Source organism: Sparassis crispa (genome assembly GCF_003851025.1).
Source record: "Sparassis crispa DNA, contig_000010F, whole genome shotgun sequence".
NCBI classification, from domain to species: domain Eukaryota; kingdom Fungi; phylum Basidiomycota; class Agaricomycetes; order Polyporales; family Sparassidaceae; genus Sparassis; species Sparassis crispa.
The window spans coordinates 198,272-216,817 of NW_020939758.1; the positions used below are offsets into that span (position 1 = coordinate 198,272).

Below are 18,546 nucleotides of genomic sequence, written 5' to 3' on the forward strand. Positions count from 1 at the left end.
CTCGCGGAGTGAGCGGCCACTGCCCGAGCCAACATCGCGTGAGTGGCGCACACGTCCGCGAGCTGGCACTTACCCGGGTCGCGCTGCCATCCGTAGGCAGGGCGCTGCCAGCAAAAGACGCACGGAACGCGTTCGACGCACATTCTGCACCGCGCGAGTTCGCATCAGCATTTCACCAGGCCCGAAGGACACACGAGGATGCCGGCAGGTCGTCCGGGCAGCAAAACCTCAAGCTCGCTGCTCCTGGAACAGGCGATCAAACCTCCAGCCGCACGGGCACTAGCAGCTCGCTCACACACGTCGCAGCCTCTTGCGGGGTGATGAGTGCGGAACTGAGTCACTCTCTCTACTATAACTGCAGTGCATACGTTGCGTGGGGCGGTACCCGGACCGCGACGCCTGCAGTTCTTCATCCATGGACGGGGCAGCACTAGCAAAAGGGGGGATGGAAACGTTGGGTAAGTATACGCGAATGTTCCCTGTTGGGCTATGCACCGCATCGCGCTGCGCGCGTGCAGCGGCGGGCTCAGCGAAATGACTCACAACGGGGGCTGTAAATAAACGGGAAGACACGAACGATGGTTTCTGATTGAATGATTGATGGCGCTGGAATATTCGGATGCGGCCCGCTCCCGAGCGTCCAGCTGTGACGCGCATCTACAACGGCTCCGAGACCGCCACCGTCAGAGCGCTGTCGCAGCGCGGATTCGAGAAAAGAGAAAGAGGAGAGTCGAGATGGGCGCCGGTGCCATACAGTGGCGCTGGTGGTCGAGCAGCACGTGACCTCGGAACGGAAAGGCACAGACTCGGGATCAGAAGGACGCCGTCCAAAGAGTCCCGCCCAGCGTCCGCGCGCGCGCGTGGCGGCGCAGCGCCACTGTCAAACCGAGGCGAAAAATGGTGGCGGAGGGAGAAAGAGGCCGAGGAGCAATGTCGCCCGCGGGGCGCTCCATCATCGGCGTTTCCCAGGCGCGCCCTGATTGGCTGGGCCTATATGCCGGCTGATCGGGAAATAGCTATAAGGATTCGCCTCCCTCACGCTCTTTCCCTCCTCCCTCACCCCCGTCCTTGCTCCCGCTATCCCCGATCGGCCTGTCTTCCCTGCTTGGCCACTCTCTGCGTTCATATACTCCTCCTCGTTCGTCCATCGTCGGGCGTCCCAGCGCGCCCGACGGCCCGCTTCTCGTGCAACGCGACACTGACACCTTCCCGTCGCGATCCTCGACGCCTTTCCGCCCCCTAGCAACAAGGTTCGGCCCTGATCCACAAGGTATAATTCTATTCCCGAACATAATAATAACAGATACGAATGCTGACACAAAGCCATTAAATTACTTCTATTAAGATTGCAAATAACGTCGGTTGGGGGGTATTACAGCACCAGAACGCACAAATGCGCGGCTGTACGAAACGGTAGCACACAGAACGACACAAAGCAGGTAAGGATTAACTATCGACAGAACCCGAACGGGGGGAACAGCGAGCGCGGAAGCATCTACAATCTCGAAAAAAAATGGAAGCAAAACGGTGAGTAGATCATGTGACTTTTCATAGCAGCAGCAGGTTCCGCCACTGGTTGCACAGCGTCTCCCGCCACTCGACCACCGTGACCAGCGACGACCCGTGGATCGGTGCGCTCCTGCCCCAGATGTGCTCCAGCAACGTCCGCGCCTGCATGATGTGGCCCAGCCCGTCGTCCACCAGCGCGAACCGCTCCTTGATCACGTTTTGCAGCAGCGGGTCCTCCGTCATGCTCCCCGTCAGGAACAACGGGAAGATGAGCGCGCGGTCATAGTCCGACGGCGGGAGCTGGTTGAGCAGCGCCACGATCGTGCTCACGCTCTGCACAATCTCCGGGACACCTGCAGCAGCAAACGCGCAGACAGAACGGTCAGACTCGCTAACCCCGTTCTCACACAGGCGGCGCGTGAACACATACCCCGTATAGATTCGCTCAACACCGTGTGCAGGTATAAAACCGCCGTCTCCCGAAAGATGTCCGCCGTAAGCTGCCGCACTTCCTCCATCGCATACGACCCGACCGCGGACGCAGCAGCGTCCGCCTGCTCCAGCCCCGGCTGTTGCGCGTCCGCCGCTGCCGCCGCCGCCTCTTCGACGTCGGCATACTGCCGGGGCACCGCCAGCTGCCTCAGCTGCTGCTCGATCAGGTCCCCGCGGCGCACGAGCTCGCGCATGCTGAGGCTGCCGCTGCGCTGCTCCGCCGCCTTCCAGTGCGCGAGCGCCGAGATCTCCGCGATGGCCAGCACGGCCTCGTCCGGGCACCCCGTTAGCGCGTCCATGCGCAGATCAAAGTGCTGCTGCTGCGAGTTCGCCCAGAACCCGCCGCCGCCCGCGAAGAGCCGCCGGTAGAGCGGCAGGAAGCGCGGCGGCTGCATGAACGTGATGCTCGAGAAGACGTCGATCCACTGCGCGGGTTCGCACGCGGAAGGTCAGTACATTGGGCGGGGGAGGAAGGGGGAAGAGGCGGCAGGGACGCACCATGGTCGCCTTGGCCGCGTACCGCGCGGCGGGGCTCATGTTGAGCAGCGTGAGCTTGGGGTTTTGCTCCTCGTGGATCCTGCTCTGGCCGAGCCAGTCGCACGCGACCTCGAGCAGCGCGGGCCAGTCGCCCCAGCCGTTGGCGAGGACGGAGAAGGAGATGAGCTGCACGGCGGCGACCGCGTCCGCGTCGGCGTACTGCGCGCCGTGCGCCTTGGCGCGCGCGATCTGCGCGAGCGCCTGGTCGTAGAAGTACTTGGGCATCGACTGCTCCGGGTTCTGCACCGGGGCCTCGAGCCGCTGCGCGATGCGCACGCGTGTAGAGTGTAGACTAGATAATGCGCAGATCGCGTGGGCGACGACGCCCGATGGGTCCGCGGCGACGATCTGCGGAACGAGATCTGAGCGATCGAAGTGTGATTGAGATTGAGGGCGAGGGACTTACGGGGTAGAGCGTGTTGGTGAGCGCGGGCCCTGCGAACGCGTATTGTACTTTTTGGACGTAGTTGAAGTAGTACCCGACGTACTCGTCCACGGTCGTGAACGGCCCCGGGGCGACGTGCGGCGAGGGCAGCGCCAGGCCCGCGGAGTGCGGCGCGTCCGTCTCGTGCGCGGCGGGCAGAAATGGTGTGTACGGTACGGGCTCGGGTACAGGCTCATTAGTTGGAATTGGTAGTGTAGGGGACAGCGAAGCGGGGTGATACGGAAACTCCTGCACGTCAAAGGGTGCGTCCATCGGGGCAACGAACGGCACACCAAGAGGGTAGTGCTGGGCAGTAGGGCTGCTGCGCGCACTGACGGTCCCTGCGGAGGATAAAAGCAGCACGTCAGCGGTGTCTCCGCGCGCGGTGGCGGGGCCGGGGGCATGACAAATTAGCGCGCCACTCACCTCGGCCGTGGACGAGCCGGTGGGGGTGGTGGTAGGGCGACGCGGCGTAGGCGCGCCGGAAGCTCGCGTCGCCCTCGCCGAAGCTGTGGTTGCGCCGCAGGGTGCTGGGGCCGGGCCCCGCGACACCGAGCGGGGGAGGGGGCGGCGGGGGCGGGTGGAGGTGCCCGAAGGTGGTGCGGGGCTGCCCGCGGATGCGGCCCTCGCGCGTGAGCTGCTCCTTGATCTCGGCGCGGTACGCGGCGACGCGCTCCTTGTCCTAGAGCGCCACGGTGAGTGCGCGCAAACACAGACGGAGGCAGGGGGGAGAGCAGGGAGAGAGAGAGAGAGAAGTAGCGGACGTACGCGCATCCAGTCTGGCCGCTTGACGCCCCAGCCGAGGCACTTGAGCCCGAGGCGGAGACACGTCTTGCAGGACTCGCCCTCGCGCTCCTCGTCGCATTTCTGCGGTGCGCGCGGTCAGCGGTGCGCACACGAGGATGGACGGGCGAGACACACCTTTCGCCGTACGCGGCAGGTCCTGATATGCGTGCGTGCGTGCGTGGTCAGACGTCAAGTGGAGGACGGGAAGGGGGAGCGCCGAGGCACGTACCAGCAGCCGCCTTTGCCAGCAGAGTGCGGGCGCGTTGTTTCGGGGGCGGAGCGCGCGGGGGTGCTCGTGGCGCTGCCTCTGCCGGAAGAGTCGCCTTCGTCGAACATTGCTGGTGTCATATTGAGGGAAGGTGAAGCGGAGACGGGAGAGGCATTACTGGACGGCTCGTCAGAGTAAAATTCGGGGGAGGACTGGGCGGGCTCGTCCAGTGCCTGGTGGGCCATGTGGAAGAGAAGAGACGTGACGGAGAGCGAATGATTATAGCGGTGCGCAGTGAAGCATGTAAGTAATATAGAATGCGGAGGCGGGGAGCGGGGGCAGTGAGAGACTCGGCAATTGTGACTGTAAAAAGGCGAGGCGTATGTTCTTGCGGAATGTCAGCGACCGCGAGAACTTGGGAGGATTGTTGTTTTTCGTGACTGAAAATCACCGCCACGCCGGATCGCAGCACGCGCGACGGGCTGGGGAAATAGCTACGGGAGCATATGTTTCGCCGCCGTCCTGTGCGCAGAACGTGCACCCAGAAAGTGCTCCATCACCGACGCCACCCGTTTCGACTCCGATCCCATTCTCCGCACCACCGACCTCCGAACCGCCGTACAGATCCACTAGCCTCCGGTGCTCGTCCTCCGGCACTTCGCTACTACTCATCCTCCTTCCTCTCCGGCGTTCCCAGACCCCGTCACTCCAACGCCACCGTCTTCGACACCCCGTATACGTCTCCGAAGCCCCTGCGATTATGTAAGCCCCGTCCTTCCGGAGCGTCTACCATATCAGGCCAAACCACGTACTCACACCTGTCTTCTCCCTCGACCGCACCATCAATCCTCCTGCCATCTACGAGAGGAAACTTCCGGACGAACGCACGTCTGCCATCTCGTGCCTAGCCCCACAGATCTACCGCTCGAAGATCGCATTATTGCGTCCCGTCGCTACCTCTTCCTCCCTAACAACCGTCTTCTGCACATGCTCCTCACGGCGTCGAGCTGCCCGCGCCCAAAGCTCAAGGCTGCGAGTCGACGTCGCTGTTCGGGACTTGTATGGAGCCAACTAGCTTTTCCGAGGCGATGCCCCCCCAGAGCACGCTGTGTTCCATTTCTAGAGAGAAATAGCTGTATTTCGCACAGCCACCGCGTCCTCGAGTCCAGCGCGAGGAGCGAGGTCTATTTACCAATTTACCGCGTACAGCTCTAGTTGTCTCATTTGGTGCCTTCTGCACAGCTGGACGTCCTCGAGTCGTCAATACGAAGTAGCAGCGGTAGCGACTCTCAGCATGACTCACCATCTCGGCTCATCAACACACCATCTCACCAACGCGAGCCACCGGATGGGCTCGCTGCACGATCCCCACACGTCTGCTGTCAGAGAGAGTACAAGGCGACGACGGGCAAGGTCTGCTGCACGCAGTCACAAGGGACATGAACTTCGCATCAGAAAACGCGCTGCTCTCCGACGTCGACTCGTCGGGAAGGGCACGCGCGAATAAGGCAGTCCTTGTATTGATGACGACGACGACGGCAGGGACCAACCCGCCGCGCTGTCCACGCACGTTCAATTGATGCGGTGCGCGTGCAGCCGTCCCCTCGGAGAGCAGTATCCATCGCTGGCGACGACCGCCTCCGCACACACCGGAGCGCCTGCCCACCGCGACAGCGCGTGTCCGCGACCCCTCATAAAGACGTCCTCGCCGTCCTCGAGGCTCCCAAGCTCTTCCGGCCCAGAAGCGCACGCAGACTCCTCCCCAGCGCCCCCGCTGATCCTGCCACGGCCGAACCAGTCCGCGCCCTCGGACACACAGACGCCCAGACGAAAACCTGTATTCCAGCACCCGATCGAGCCAGATGAGTGTAGGTCCACATTTGCAGCGCGTGCCGAACGCTGAACACGCAGCTTCTGGATCCCCCACCGCCACATCCGAATCACCTTCGTCGAACCCACCACCCTCAAAAAGACCCACTGCCCGCAATTGCAAGGCTCGAGGCAGAAGAGGACCCACTTTCGTATCTCGGGTCCCCCGCACGCAGAACGCAGACGGAGCCCAGGAAACGCCGGTGGAGAATCGAGCGCTTCCTGGGGGCCGGGGGGGACCACGGAGCCTCCGGTGCGCCGGACATTCATCCTCGTTATCGCTGCGAGCCCAAACGGGGCAAGCGCCAGACGGGCGCACGCCGGGGCCCCGGTGCGTGGCTGCCATATCGGTGCGGCTAGGCGCTCATAATGGAAGGCGCCCTCGTTTTGCCTCGTTACGATCGAGTTAATAATGTGGTGGTCGTTGCGGTGCGGTGCGTGTGCTCTGCGAATCAGTGTTTTAATCGTGGTGCGAAGCTTCTTCGCTCTTATCGGCGCCTGTGCTCCCCCGACACTATGATACCCTGTTCTGCGGCCGTGCACGGTGCACCTGTGGTCGTGTGCAGAGGGCAGAGGGTCGACGGCCGATAAGCCCACGGAACGTGTTCGCGTCTTGGAACCGGAAGCCTTCCTTCTCATGATCAGTCTTGGAATAGAACGACGAGCAGCCCGAAATACATCCCGAAATAAAGGAGGCCAACGAAGGTATGTCCGTGCATTGGGAACATAGAACAACAGCTGGGCGGTCCGGGGCGGGGCGGGAATCCGTAGACGGGGTGGTGTAGTACACGTAGCGTATTAAATTTACAGTTACGCTACAGCAGCTGCGGGGGAGCGAGACATAAAACGTAGCATGCGAACGGTCATAAAATTCGAGGCGGGAACATACGTCGTGAACACGGGGAACCGGCGGAGAGCATGAACGGGGAGAGCCTCGTCTGGTGTAATATTTACATTGAGACACTGGAGAGGAGGCGGAGACGCGCACAGCATAAAACACGGAGCAGCGGAAGCAGAAAACAAAGCAAGCAGGAAGAGAGCAGATATGGCGTTGTGCTTTTATTGAATATCGTGGGCTGTAACAGAGAAGTGGATGCGGGAGCAGGAGGGGAGGGGGGTTTTCGCATCGGCGAACTAGACGAGCAGCAGCAGGTCCCGCTGCGACTCGCGCATCACGTCGCGCCAATTGACGGGCCCTCCCTGGTTGCGCTCGCGGCGGGCCCACACGTCCTCCATGAGCTTGCGCACCTCGGACACGTTCCCGACGGACTCGCCCTGCTGCGACTCGAGCATCTTGAGGAGGAACGCGCGGTGGCGCGGGTCGTCCGTGAGGCACCCGCAGATGCATATCCCGAACACGACGCTGCGCACCACGCCGCGCGAGACCGCGGGCAGGTGCGTCGGCACGCGGCGCAGGCACTCGATCGTCTCCGCGACGCCCGCGATGATCTCCGGGCACGACGGGAAGTCGCCGGAGAGGACGGTGTGCAGGTACACGCGCGCGGACGCGCGGAAGATGTCGTTCGTGAGCTGCCGGCGCGCGGCGACGTCGGGGTCCGCGGCGAGCGAGCTCGGGTCGGGCGGCGCGTACGCACCTGCGCTCGCGGAGAGGTAGCGGTTCTCGATGTCGACGCCGCGCTCGACGAGGCGGGGGACGCTGAGGCAGCCGCGCGCGCGGTGGCTCTCCTTCCAGTGCGCGAGGCTCGATATCTCCGCGATCGCGAGCACGATGTGGTTCTCGCAGCCCATGACGGGCAGCATCGAGATCTCGGGCGCGGACGCGAGCGGGTCGTCGATGTACGCGCCGCTGCGGCCAAAGAGCTGGCGGTACGTCGCGAGGAAGCGCGGGACCTGCTGCGTCGTCACGCTCGCCAGCACGTCGAACCACATCGTCGTCTTGATGATGAACCGCGTCGACTCGGAGCAGCGGCGGAGCACCTCTTCTGGCCCGTAGAACCGCGGGTTCGTGAGCACGCTGTCCACGAACTGGCTCGCGATGTCGAGGTACGGCATCCACGCGCCCCGCCCGCCGGTGAAGAGGAACGTCGACACGATGTGCAGCCCCGCCATCGCGTCGCCCTCGTTGTACCGGCTCTTGGAGGACAGGGTGCTCTCGATGCGCCGGAAGATGGCCGTTACGTCCGAGGAGTGAGCGCGCGAGGGGAAGCGCACGCATTGCAGGTGGAGCGACGAGAGCGCGCATGCGGCGTCTCGCGCAGACGAGCTCTCCTGGAGCAGCCTGAGCATGAAGGCGCTGATGGACGAATCCGCCAGCAGATACTGGATGGGGAGCACATTTTGGAGGTAGTACTGGATCATATCAGAGTGTTCTGCGGCGATGGGCAAGGCATAGCCATTCAATGTAGGGGGTATCACAGGGCCCGTCGGGCTGGTGGTATCGTTGAGGTCTTCGTCGTCGTAGGTGAAATTGTAGTACGCTGAGAAGGGCGTGCTCGAAGATGCCGGGGAAAGGTATGTTGAAACAGTTTGTTGCTGTGCGTGTTGCGCAGAAGACGAACCACCCGCCGGGAGCCCTGCCAACAAACGAGGGCATTAAGCACAATACATTCATAATACACTAATAACGGTACGGAGCCTTACAGGACGACGACGAGGAAGACAAGGGCACTAGACTAGTAGAAGACGGTAACATAGAAGTGGATGGTGTGGGATACATGTCGGACAAGTTCGGCAGCATGGTGGTGCTCCGAGCCATCGACGGGTCATGATGCCCCATGTCGGGAATATGGGGTTGCCAGCCTAGAAAAGGTTACTACCGAGCGGGAGCCCATACGAATAGGAATACACACTGGAGGCAGAGTATGGAGGCTCGGGCTGCATTGGGGGGTAATGGGAGCCGTCGCGAACGAAGGACGTTGCGAGGCCGTTGTGTGGCCGGTGGCCATCGCTGGAGCTTGCAGACAGAGTGGGAGTGGGAGGGCTGGAGGGGGATGCGCGCAGGTTGTCGACGAGGACGAGCATCTGCGGCTCCTGTTCAGAGGCGCGAGGGCCCGAGCCAGAATGGCCCTTGATCATTCCCTGGGAGGCGAGGAAGGTCTTGATCTTCTCGCGGAGCTCGGTGACGCTATTGTTCTCCTGCAGGAATGTGTGGCGTCGTTGGCACGCGCCCCTATCTGATGCAAAAAAAAAGCTCACTCTCATCCAGTCTGGACGCTTTGCACCGAAACCGAGACACTGCAGGCGAAGACGGACGCAGGTCTGGCAGGCGCCCTCAGTGTTCGGTTGTTCGTCGCATTTCTGTTGAAAACAAGGATGCGCCACAGGGGGTGGAAGAAAGAAAGGGAGAAATCGGTCAGCGTCTAGCGAGGGAGAAAGGAAGAGTGACGAGCGGGCGTTGGCGCGCAGAGACAGACCTTTCTGCGGATGCGACAGGTGTAGCAGCCCGACTTGGCGCGGACGGCGCCTTTCGGCTTGGGCGCTCCGGATTTCTTTTGGGAGGATCTGAGCTGGGCGGAGGTGGAGGAGACGGACTTGCGGGGAGTCGACGGAAGGTCGGGCATAGAGGACGGAGAAGGTGGCGGTGAGGAGGAGAGGCAGAGGACGACGTCGAGTAGACGGGACGAGGCGGTGGAAGGAGGGAGTGGCCGTATATGTACCCCAGGGCGCTGGGGTGAACCCGTGCGAACTGCGAAGGAAAACGGTCATGTCTTCCCTCCTTCCCCTTCCAGCCGACTGAACCTTACCGCCAGCTCCCCGATCACCCCGCCCCGCGTCCCCCGACGACTCCCGTCTCACCGCCTCGGCCGGCACGCACCAGCCAATCACCGCCCGACCCCTCGGCTTTTTGATCATCTCCCGCCCGTGCCACCTCGCCGAGGGTTGGTGCAAGCCTGGGCGTGCGCAGAGCATACTGAGAGGTCGAGTGCAGCTCACCAAGCACGCCGAAGCTCCAAGAGCAGATGGAGAAAGGTCAGACCACTGCGACGGGCGGTGGCGCCCTCGTGTGCGGTTTCGCGGGGCTGCAACGGTCACAAGGACGCCCATTGTAGGAGCATAGCCGCGGAGATCAGATACCGTATCATGATGCGATTCTACAGGCACGCGCATCGGTCGGCGCACGCCCAGGCCTCGCCCTCGCTGGCGCTCCCATCTGAACATATCCGTCTTAGGCGCGCACAAACCCCGGCACCGCAGTCAGCCACCGGCGCTCTCCCCGGCCACCCCTCCTCGTGCATATCCACCGTGGGAGGCGCCCGTTCTCGACGCTGACAGCATTCCATGCCAGTCCGTGCCAAGCTGCCGTTATCAGTGCCCAACACGCCACCAAACGCAGCTTCCTGAAGGCCTGACCACTCGGTGGCCCACCCAACGCGACATATGACCTCGATGCCACCCTACAGTCCAGAAGACGAGAACCAGCTGGCGCTTAGGTAAAGCTGCGACAACATCGCAACCAGACACAATCAAGGAAACACCGTGTCCTTGACAGATGCCCCCTCGGAACACGATGGTGCGAGCCTACCCCGGTGAATGATGATGGTCGCAACCCTCCGCGGACCCTGTGGTGGCTGCAGAAAGCGGACAGAGCAGATCCCATGTTACCGAATAAACGCTAGTGTACAACGAGAACTCAACTTTGCATCACCCAACGGCGCAGCGAGCAGCGGCACCATTCCCTGAGCGTCCCCGATCCTCTTATCGCCATCACCTCCCACCCAAAGCTGTGCCGGGGGAAACAGCCAGCAGAGCGCCGAACATAGAGATTACCTTTCCGATGCCGCTTCCGCTGGAACATTCGCCGTTCCCCCACTCACGCTCAGCCGCCGAGCAATCGAGTCCTTCCGCCTCCCTCCTCCTGCCCCCCCGCCCGCGCCTACGCCCACCCCGCCATGTCCGTGTTCCCCGATCGGAGGATGCATGCTAGACGCCAGCACCTTCCCCGACGACGCGGACGCCACCACCGAGTCCCCGGGCACGACCCCAGCCCCAGACCGCCGTGCAATAAGCGCGCGCACCGCACTCAGCCACTTGATCTCCTCCTCTTCGCTCGGAGCACACAGCAGCAACGTCCGCTTCGTCGTCACCACCTTGAACGTGTGTGCGTGCGCACGCTCGCCCTCGTCCCCGTGCATCGCTGCCTGCGGTGGCGACGCCACCCCCGGCGACCCCACGCCCACGCTGGGCGTGTGCCGGTCGTGAGGCAGGTCGTATTCGAGTGCGTCCAGGATCTGTCCAAGAGGTATCTGCCGGTGCGGCTTCGTGTCCTGTCGCGGGCGTCATCATCAGCATCATGAGCAGAAATGGATAGCCACAGCCACGTTCCCCAAGCTCCGCGACCGGTCGCAATACAGACAAATGGAAGCCCGAAGCGTGGCACTAATGACTGAATTGCGAAGGCGAACTGAACACGCACCATGTGGCTGCGCGAGTAGACGAGCTGCTCGCCGCTGAGAATGAACCACCGTTTGTGCCAGTTGTGCCTGCGCGACGCGCATTTCATCAGGTACCCTGCAAGCACGACTTTTGATGGGTCCTTGACCCCCCCTGGGTACTTGGATGGCGAGGATAAGAGCTCGCTCTGCACCGATAGCGGCTGCGGTGGGGCAGAGGCGGTGCCGATATTGCTTGGCGAATTGTCGTCGGATTCGGACGAGGTCAGCTGATGGGTGGTATATGCAGACTGGGAGAGCGAACGTGATAGCTGTGACGCAGCAACCTGTGTGCGCGGACCGGATGTCGAGCTAGGGATGGGCACCGGAGCCGTGGCGGATGACTGCGTCGAGGTGGAGAGCAGAGACGTGCGGGCATCGTTGATCGCCCTCACCCACTCCTGCACGTTCCTGGGGCTTTCGGCCTGGAGGTAGAACGTACGTGTGGGAGAGACCAGGCCGATCGTGTTCGCATGCTTTTTGAGCACAACAGGCGTGCACGAGTGTATGTCGGAGAGATCGAGCAGACGGAGGAGCTTGTACTCCGCCTCGGTCTTGTAGAACGCGAGGTGGGCAGAGCGCAGGACGAACCACCGCTTCTTCCACGTCTGCACAGGCAATTAAGAGAGAGACGCAGCGCGGCGCCAGGTCAGCGTCAGCGCCCGGTGGCGAAGCGCGACGGGCAAAGTCTCACCTTTCGCCGCTCGCCCTTCTTCCACAGGTACCCGGTCTTGATCACGGTTTCGTCGAGGGAGGCGCGCGTGTGCGCGCCCGCAGCGTCCCTGTGGCCCTCGCCCTCGCCGTAGCCCTCGTCATCGTCGTCGTCCTCCTCCGACTCCTCGCCGCTGGCAGAGTGCCGCTCCGCGATGGACGAGAGCGGCGGGTGCTGCGAGGAGCTGCTGAGTAGGGACGTGGACATGGGGGCGTTGGCGGGGTCTGAGCCGAACGCGGAGTCCGAGTCAGACTCGGTGCCCGATACGGGGATGGGCACGATGGCGGTCTTCTGCGCGACGCGCTCTGTGTCAGATAGGCTGGCGCTGAAGGGCAGCGGTGGCGAACGCACCTTTGGCGGCGACCTGACTATGGAGAGCTTGCGCGCGATTTCCTGGCTCGAGGGTGGCGGGACAGTGCGAGAGGTAGACATGGTCAATATTTGGGTATCGTCGTCGTCGTCGTGGTGTGCGACGAGGAGAGGAGAATGGGGAATGGAGAGTATCTAGGGCGATGATGCAGTTGCAGAGGAATATGTGAATGCGCGGGTTCGCGCCTGTCGGAGCTGTGGCGGAGTTCATTCTGCGCCACACGAGCCACCCGCCCTTTCCCAGACGGGCTGTGCGCCCGCGCGCATTTTTCAAGCGAGCCAGCATGGTGAGGGTGAGCATGACGACGCGGAGACGGGTGTTGTTGTTACGGTTTGAGAAGCACTTATATGCTCTTCTACCGCATGTTGTGTGCGTCTTCCGCCACCGTTCGCGCTTCGTAGCTAGGCTCGGGCGGAGTCTCGGCGCGCACACAGAATCGCGGTTCCGAACGATCTCTCGGACGGATGCGGTGAACAAACGGAAAACACAAGGATTAATATTCTGTCTCGAATCATGTCAATCGCAGCCATCGATGCTTGGGGCAGCGCACTCGCAGCTTGGGGTCGCTGGGGCCACCAGTGCAGGCTATATGTAAGCGGAGTCTGCCGGATGCGCACTGATCACCCTCCTAGTCCTCCACACCCACACCAGCATCCTCCAGCACCGTCTGCACCGCCGCCGCCATGTCCGAGGCCAAGTTCAACAAAGCCGTCGAGATCATCCAGAGCCTCCCCAAGGACGGCCCCGTCAAGCCGACGCAGGACGACCAGCTTTACGTGAGTCGCCGCACGCGTCCGCGACGCGCCCTGCTGATCATCGTCGCGCCATCGTGCAGTTCTACAAGTACTTCAAGCAAGGTGCGTCATCGTATCCACGCTGCATCACCAAGCACGGCGCGTCCTGACGAGCGTGGGCGCCTCTCGCAGCCACTGTCGGAGACGTGAATACGCCCCGCCCGGGTATGCTCGATTTCACCGGCAAGTTCAAGTGGTATGTAAACCCCGTTGATTTTCTCCATGTCGATCTCGAACCCGCGTCCTGACGCGCGCCCAGGGACGCGTGGAAGTCGGTCGAGGGCACCCTCAGGGAAGAGTGCTGGACCAAGTACGTCGAGAAGCTGATTGAGGTACGCGCTCCTGCGTGATTGAGCCTTCCGGACGCTCACCTGCCATGCGAATGCAGATCCTGAAGCGGGCAGACGACGAGGAATCGAAGAAGTACCTCGCAGAGGTCGAGTCGGTGTAGATGGCTGGCTGGCACGAAGCAAAGCCCGTGCTGTACTTTTCCTAGCTCGTGTTGTATGACTAGAAGAGAACGCGACCAATACCTTGACACCGTATGCGTCCGACTGACGACCAGTTGCAACAATCAGCATCGAATGCGTCGCTCTAGGACATCCAGCAGGCCGTCGCCACGATTCCAGTGCAATGTTACCATCTGGCAGCAGGCTGCTCCGACCGGTCGGCTGTTCCAAGAGGAGAAACAAAGGCATTGCAGCAACAGCGATACGATACGTGCTCCATGACGGCATCCCGCCTACCATCCAGTCCTGAGGCCTGAAGGCTGACAGATCGTGGATTGTCGGTAAGTGGGTAAGTGCACATCACCACGGGCGGCTGATGCCCGCGCTTCCACTTCCCGGGCGTTCCTGCTGCATCGGACGAAGCCCAAAAGACTGTCGTACTACGGAATACCTTCCGACCAAGTCTGCGGGCCGCGATGGGTAATTCGAGTTAGTGCGCCATGCGTGCAGCGGCTGCGCTGAGCGCTCAGTTACGATTGCGGCGAAATCTGATATCTCCCAGGTTCGAATGGGTATCATAATGGATCCGTCCGGACCCGCGAAGGCAGGATTGCAGTGTTGCACGGACCCTTGCTGACTGTCCCCGTAGCCAGTGCCGCTGCGTCGGGAGATGACAAACGCCCGTCGGCATCGCTGACCCACGTACCTGCCCGCCATCAGCTTCGCGACTTCGCTGGGGTCGGTGCTGCTGACTAAACGCCCGAGGATTCCTTTCGGGCGGGTCGGCCGTGCATATTGCCTGCGGCTGATAAAAATAAATATTCGTCGATGAGGAACACCGGCGTGGCGACCGGCGCCGGGACACGCACTGTGATCTCATCGCGCAAAAATAACCTGGCCAGCGCGATCGGTGCGCCTATCTATTTGGTGAGTAACTTAGTTCAAGTGCGGGAGAGACTGCGCCCGGTGATTTCTGCCAGTGCAGCTATGTGCTAAACGGTATCAATTCCAACTTACGGCCTGGGTGTCAGCTGGACATGCATCGCATGCACCGACGTTGCGGTTCGTCGAATTTTCTAAATTGCAATAATTTGTATTCAGTTCGGTAGTAGTCAGCCAACAGTGACGAGCCGGTGCATGGTAGCGATCATAGGCGCATATGGAAGATAATTCTCGTGGTGCCATGCTAGCTGTACTTTGTTCAGATGCTGTCGTAAGATGCGAGACTGATCGGCGACAGCGCTAGGAGCAGCGAGCGCCTGCAGATACGAAGATTCTCCCTTGTACCTCCAACGAGGAGCGTCAAGGTGCGGCCAATCTGGAGCGCAGACCCTTCGATAAAATTGATGAGAGAAATCGTACAACAACAGTATATTTTTCCATGATAGTCTTCTGCACTTGAGCGTTCACATGGTACGTACACAGAAGCACAGACAAAAGAGAAGAACGGGAAGCAGGTCGTAAGCAAGATGTATCGAGTTCGTAAATCATGAGCATCGTAATATTGTCACAGAAGGTCAGAAGAAAGGCACGACAGAGGTATAACTTAGGCCGTAAGATAGGGTGTGCCCAAGGAACGGGATATTCTAGTGTTCGCGAGCGGAGAAAAAATCCTGAACGGACAGAAAACCGGCGAAGCAGGGTAGTAAGGCTATGTGGAGTCGGACCTTCTTTGATCAGGATTTGCGACGAACAGCGAGGGCTTTGGGACCACGCCATACGTGCTCGGACGGTCCTTCCGGATGCGTAAGGGCGCAGTATCCTCCTGCTGCGACATGCGCCGCTCAAAAGCCTCCACACGCGCAGCAACGTTCCCTCCTGCTGCGAGGCGCTTCGGGGGGCTTACCTGAGGGTGACCTGGAAGGGCGGGCAGCCTCGACTGGGATGCCTCAGCTTCCGTCGTTTCCATGGGCGACTGCACGGGATTCAGCACTTCGTCGTCGCCGCTGGCAGGGAACATAGCAGACTGCGAGAGGCTCAGCTGGCGCTGAGGGGCATCCGCGTCGCTGTAGCTCTGCGAGTCGGTGCCGGAGCCGCTCGCATGCGACGTGAGCGTGCTGTTCATCGCGATGTCCATCGTGCGCCCCATTTTCTCAATCATCTCCGAGTCCGCGGTCTTCGACGTCTGCAGGGACGACGCGGAGCGCCCGTGCTGCGTGTTCGAGTACAGCCGTGCACGAACGTGGCCACTCTCCTGCCGTGAGGGTGGGGAGTCGGGGTACGTGTGCGTCGACTCTTCGATGGGGATGAGCCGTGGTGGCGGGTTCGGGTCTCGAAAGTCGAGCGGTCGCGGAGAGTCTCTCCTGCTGCCCACACTCAAGCGCCGATCCAGAAGAGGTGTTTTCGCAAAGCGGGTCCACCAGCTGTCTGAGCGGCGCATCGGCTGCGTGGGGGAGGGGTTTGCATCGAGGATAGAAGAGGGTCGAGGACGCAGGGAACGGGAAGTCTCAGCCGAGCCGCTAGAATGATCAGTAGAACTCGGCCCTGCATTGAATGCAGTGAGGAGAGACGAGTCAGATGTTGTCACAGGATTGGAAATTGTGGCAACAGAAGGATGTTCCGAGAGCGGGGAGAGACGAGTCACGTTCACAGGAGTGGGTGGGACTTTGATGTTGGCAAGCGGCGGTGGAGGGGGGTCTGAGAGAGACGGAAATCCGTGGTCCGCAATGTCCAAATCTATATCTCCGCCCGCTTTGGTTTCCTCGACGTCGTAATCGGCAAATGGATTCTCGTAATGCGAGTACGATGTTCCTATTGTCGCTTCAGATGCCTGTCGCCCACCTCGCGGTCTTGCGGCTCGTCCGACGGGTGCACCATTGATCAAACCCACGTCGTCTGCGACAGGAGTATAGGAATTCTCCTCCCACCATGCTGTCGACCGAGATCCTGCACTAGCTTCTCTCGACTTCAAGCCGCGCGATCCAGTAGCATACGCTAGCATCGTGCCCCCAACGGACCGCAGCGAAGCCAACGACTCGCTTAGGGAGTCCCCGATACCGTGATGCCTGTGGGGAGCGCCTGAACTGCTTGAAGACTGCCCACTGCTTGTGTCTCTGCGCACGTTGTACCACGGTACTGCATCCTCGTCGGCCAGCATATCACGCCGCTCTTGCTGTGGCAAGGGGCGGCCGGGAACGAGAGCTCCAAGCTTACTCTTCACGTTCTGAACAACATGAGGCAAGGCCTTCTCGCGGCCTGCGACAAGTACATCGGGACTGCTTTCGTTGTCGGAGCCTCTCAGAGCATGGAAGCGGTCCTGTGCAAGCTGCCGCCGGACGTACCATGTAACCGCAGTGGTACCCGCGATAAGTCCCAGGACTCCGAAGACAGTGCTTAGCGCGATGGTCGAGGCATGACTACTGTGCGCAGATGGCTTGCCGCTGCTGCTACCGTTACCGCTGCTTCCTCCACCGCTTCCTGAGCCACCACTGTTCGCCCCACCGGTTGAACTTGGAGGATCGTCACCTGCTGTACCGGACGCGCCACCAGACCCGCTACCCGAACCTGAGTGCTGAGGATCTGACGATCCAGTTGGACTTGAGGCCTGACCTGTTCTGCTGGGACTAGGCCCTGGGATCGTATGTGACGTGGGGTTGGTCACAGAGGAAGAAGGCGTATAGGTCGAGACAAATGATGCCGACGGAAGGTCGAACAACTCAAGCGCGGCAGGGGCAGCACCATTATTGGCATACCCTTTGCCAAACAACGAGTCAGATAAGTGTAAAGGAAGGCACGAGGCAGAACCTACCGAACCCAAACAGAACCTGAGAACCTAGTCCAACGGCGAAATGATCCCGCCGCGGTCCAAGCTGAGATAACGTGTCGATAGAAGACCACACCATCGGGCTTCTGGTCGTGTCGAGAACCCACCCGTCGCTGAGTGTCGTCTGCATTTCTGCGTCGGCTCCGCCATGAATAACGACCTGCCCTCCTTCCAGAAGAGTGGCGGCGAATCCCCGCCGAGGAGAGGGTACACTTGCATTAGACACTGACAACGTAGCCCAGCCGAGTGTAGACTGTGTGGTATCCATCGCCCAAACTGTGGTGAAAGGCAAGAGGGTGTTCTCTGACTGACAGTATCCTCCAAAAACAATGAGCCATCCGTTCGAGAGGACGATCGACGCGTGGCCATAGATGTCAGGGGGTCCGTTCGTGGAGGGCAGCTGAGTAAATGACGGTGTCTTAGGGTCGAAAACATAGTGGTCGGAGTACGCATTGTTAGACCCATCCGTCTTCAGCCCACCAACGATGTAGATTTTTCCGCCGCTGGAAGAAGAAGAATGATACATTCGACGCATCGGTTCGTCGGCCCAGGAATCTGCCTCGAGATACCACACTGGAGTCTGAGCACTGCTGATGCCTACCAGCGCAGCAGAATCTGCACTCTCCGGAACAGGTGCAGTCGTACCAAGGTCTCCGCCGAAGAGCAGAAGCGTGGACGTATTAACCGCGGATAGAGTGTGCCAAACCACCGCGGGAGCCTGGGATGAGGAACAGTTTGAGCAACCGGCAACATAGTCCCATGGCGGTGACGAGATGTTGAATGATGACGACAGGAATAATGAGAGTACATCGTTGTTGACGGGTGCGGACGTGTATGAATACGAATTGTACAGATCTGTCCTGCCGCCAATCACGAAAATTATGTCCTCGACAAGGGCTGTAGCCTGGCCCCATCTTCATATTCACACAATTAATTACATCCCTTGATACTTCAACACCCAACTCACCTCGATATCGGCGCGTATTGGGCTGAACAGAACTCATACACGAGAGAAAGCACGGTGAATGCGCGGAGAATAGCTCCCATGGTCAGTAGCGTGTGTGGTCGACGTCAAAGTTGTAAAGAATGCATGAAACTTCTTCTCGTCGTTACAATAGATCGTAATGTCGTCAAATCCAAGGCCAGCCAAGAGTAGGGAGCTCTGGAGTAGCGGATGGAGTACTACCACCGTGACACCGCGAGACTCCCAAGCGCCTGGTTGGATTCCGATCTAATCTTATCG

At 60.8% G+C, this 18,546-nt stretch overlaps 6 protein-coding genes across 6 annotated transcripts; 1 reads left to right on the forward strand and 5 right to left on the reverse strand.

Annotated features, from left to right (window-relative positions):
* Positions 1-1,548: 1,548 nt before the first annotated feature.
* On the reverse strand, positions 1,549-4,201 carry SCP_1200710 (hypothetical protein; the record flags this gene model as incomplete). The annotated part of the gene is made up of 8 exons (XM_027762958.1): positions 1,549-1,862; positions 1,940-2,426; positions 2,500-2,886; positions 2,945-3,303; positions 3,389-3,644; positions 3,731-3,829; positions 3,884-3,905; positions 3,978-4,201. 8 exons carry the CDS (start codon positions 4,199-4,201, stop codon positions 1,549-1,551), a joined length of 2,148 nt encoding a protein of 715 aa, XP_027618759.1.
* A 1,327-nt stretch (positions 4,202-5,528) lies between these two features.
* SCP_1200720 (hypothetical protein) lies at positions 5,529-6,464 on the reverse strand (the record flags this gene model as incomplete). The annotated part of the gene is made up of 1 exon (XM_027762959.1): positions 5,529-6,464. The coding sequence occupies one exon, from the start codon at positions 6,462-6,464 to the stop codon at positions 5,529-5,531; it is 936 nt and encodes a 311-aa protein (XP_027618760.1).
* Positions 6,465-6,959: 495 nt separating this feature from the next.
* Positions 6,960-9,695, reverse strand: SCP_1200730 (hypothetical protein; the record flags this gene model as incomplete). Its single annotated transcript, XM_027762960.1, has 6 exons — positions 6,960-8,359; positions 8,427-8,585; positions 8,636-8,921; positions 8,982-9,083; positions 9,200-9,471; positions 9,530-9,695. 6 exons carry the CDS (start codon positions 9,693-9,695, stop codon positions 6,960-6,962), a joined length of 2,385 nt encoding a protein of 794 aa, XP_027618761.1.
* An 854-nt stretch (positions 9,696-10,549) lies between these two features.
* Positions 10,550-12,359, reverse strand: SCP_1200740 (PH-domain-containing protein; the record flags this gene model as incomplete). Its single annotated transcript, XM_027762961.1, has 4 exons — positions 10,550-11,050; positions 11,200-11,823; positions 11,910-12,215; positions 12,279-12,359. 4 exons carry the CDS (start codon positions 12,357-12,359, stop codon positions 10,550-10,552), a joined length of 1,512 nt encoding a protein of 503 aa, XP_027618762.1.
* Positions 12,360-12,980: 621 nt separating this feature from the next.
* SCP_1200750 (Putative acyl-CoA-binding) lies at positions 12,981-13,542 on the forward strand (the record flags this gene model as incomplete). Its single annotated transcript, XM_027762962.1, has 5 exons — positions 12,981-13,073; positions 13,133-13,154; positions 13,224-13,287; positions 13,351-13,423; positions 13,480-13,542. The coding sequence occupies 5 exons, from the start codon at positions 12,981-12,983 to the stop codon at positions 13,540-13,542; spliced, it is 315 nt and encodes a 104-aa protein (XP_027618763.1).
* A 1,649-nt stretch (positions 13,543-15,191) lies between these two features.
* SCP_1200760 (hypothetical protein) lies at positions 15,192-18,350 on the reverse strand (the record flags this gene model as incomplete). Its single annotated transcript, XM_027762963.1, has 3 exons — positions 15,192-17,233; positions 17,289-18,217; positions 18,271-18,350. The coding sequence occupies 3 exons, from the start codon at positions 18,348-18,350 to the stop codon at positions 15,192-15,194; spliced, it is 3,051 nt and encodes a 1,016-aa protein (XP_027618764.1).
* Between the last annotated feature and the right edge of the window lie 196 nt (positions 18,351-18,546).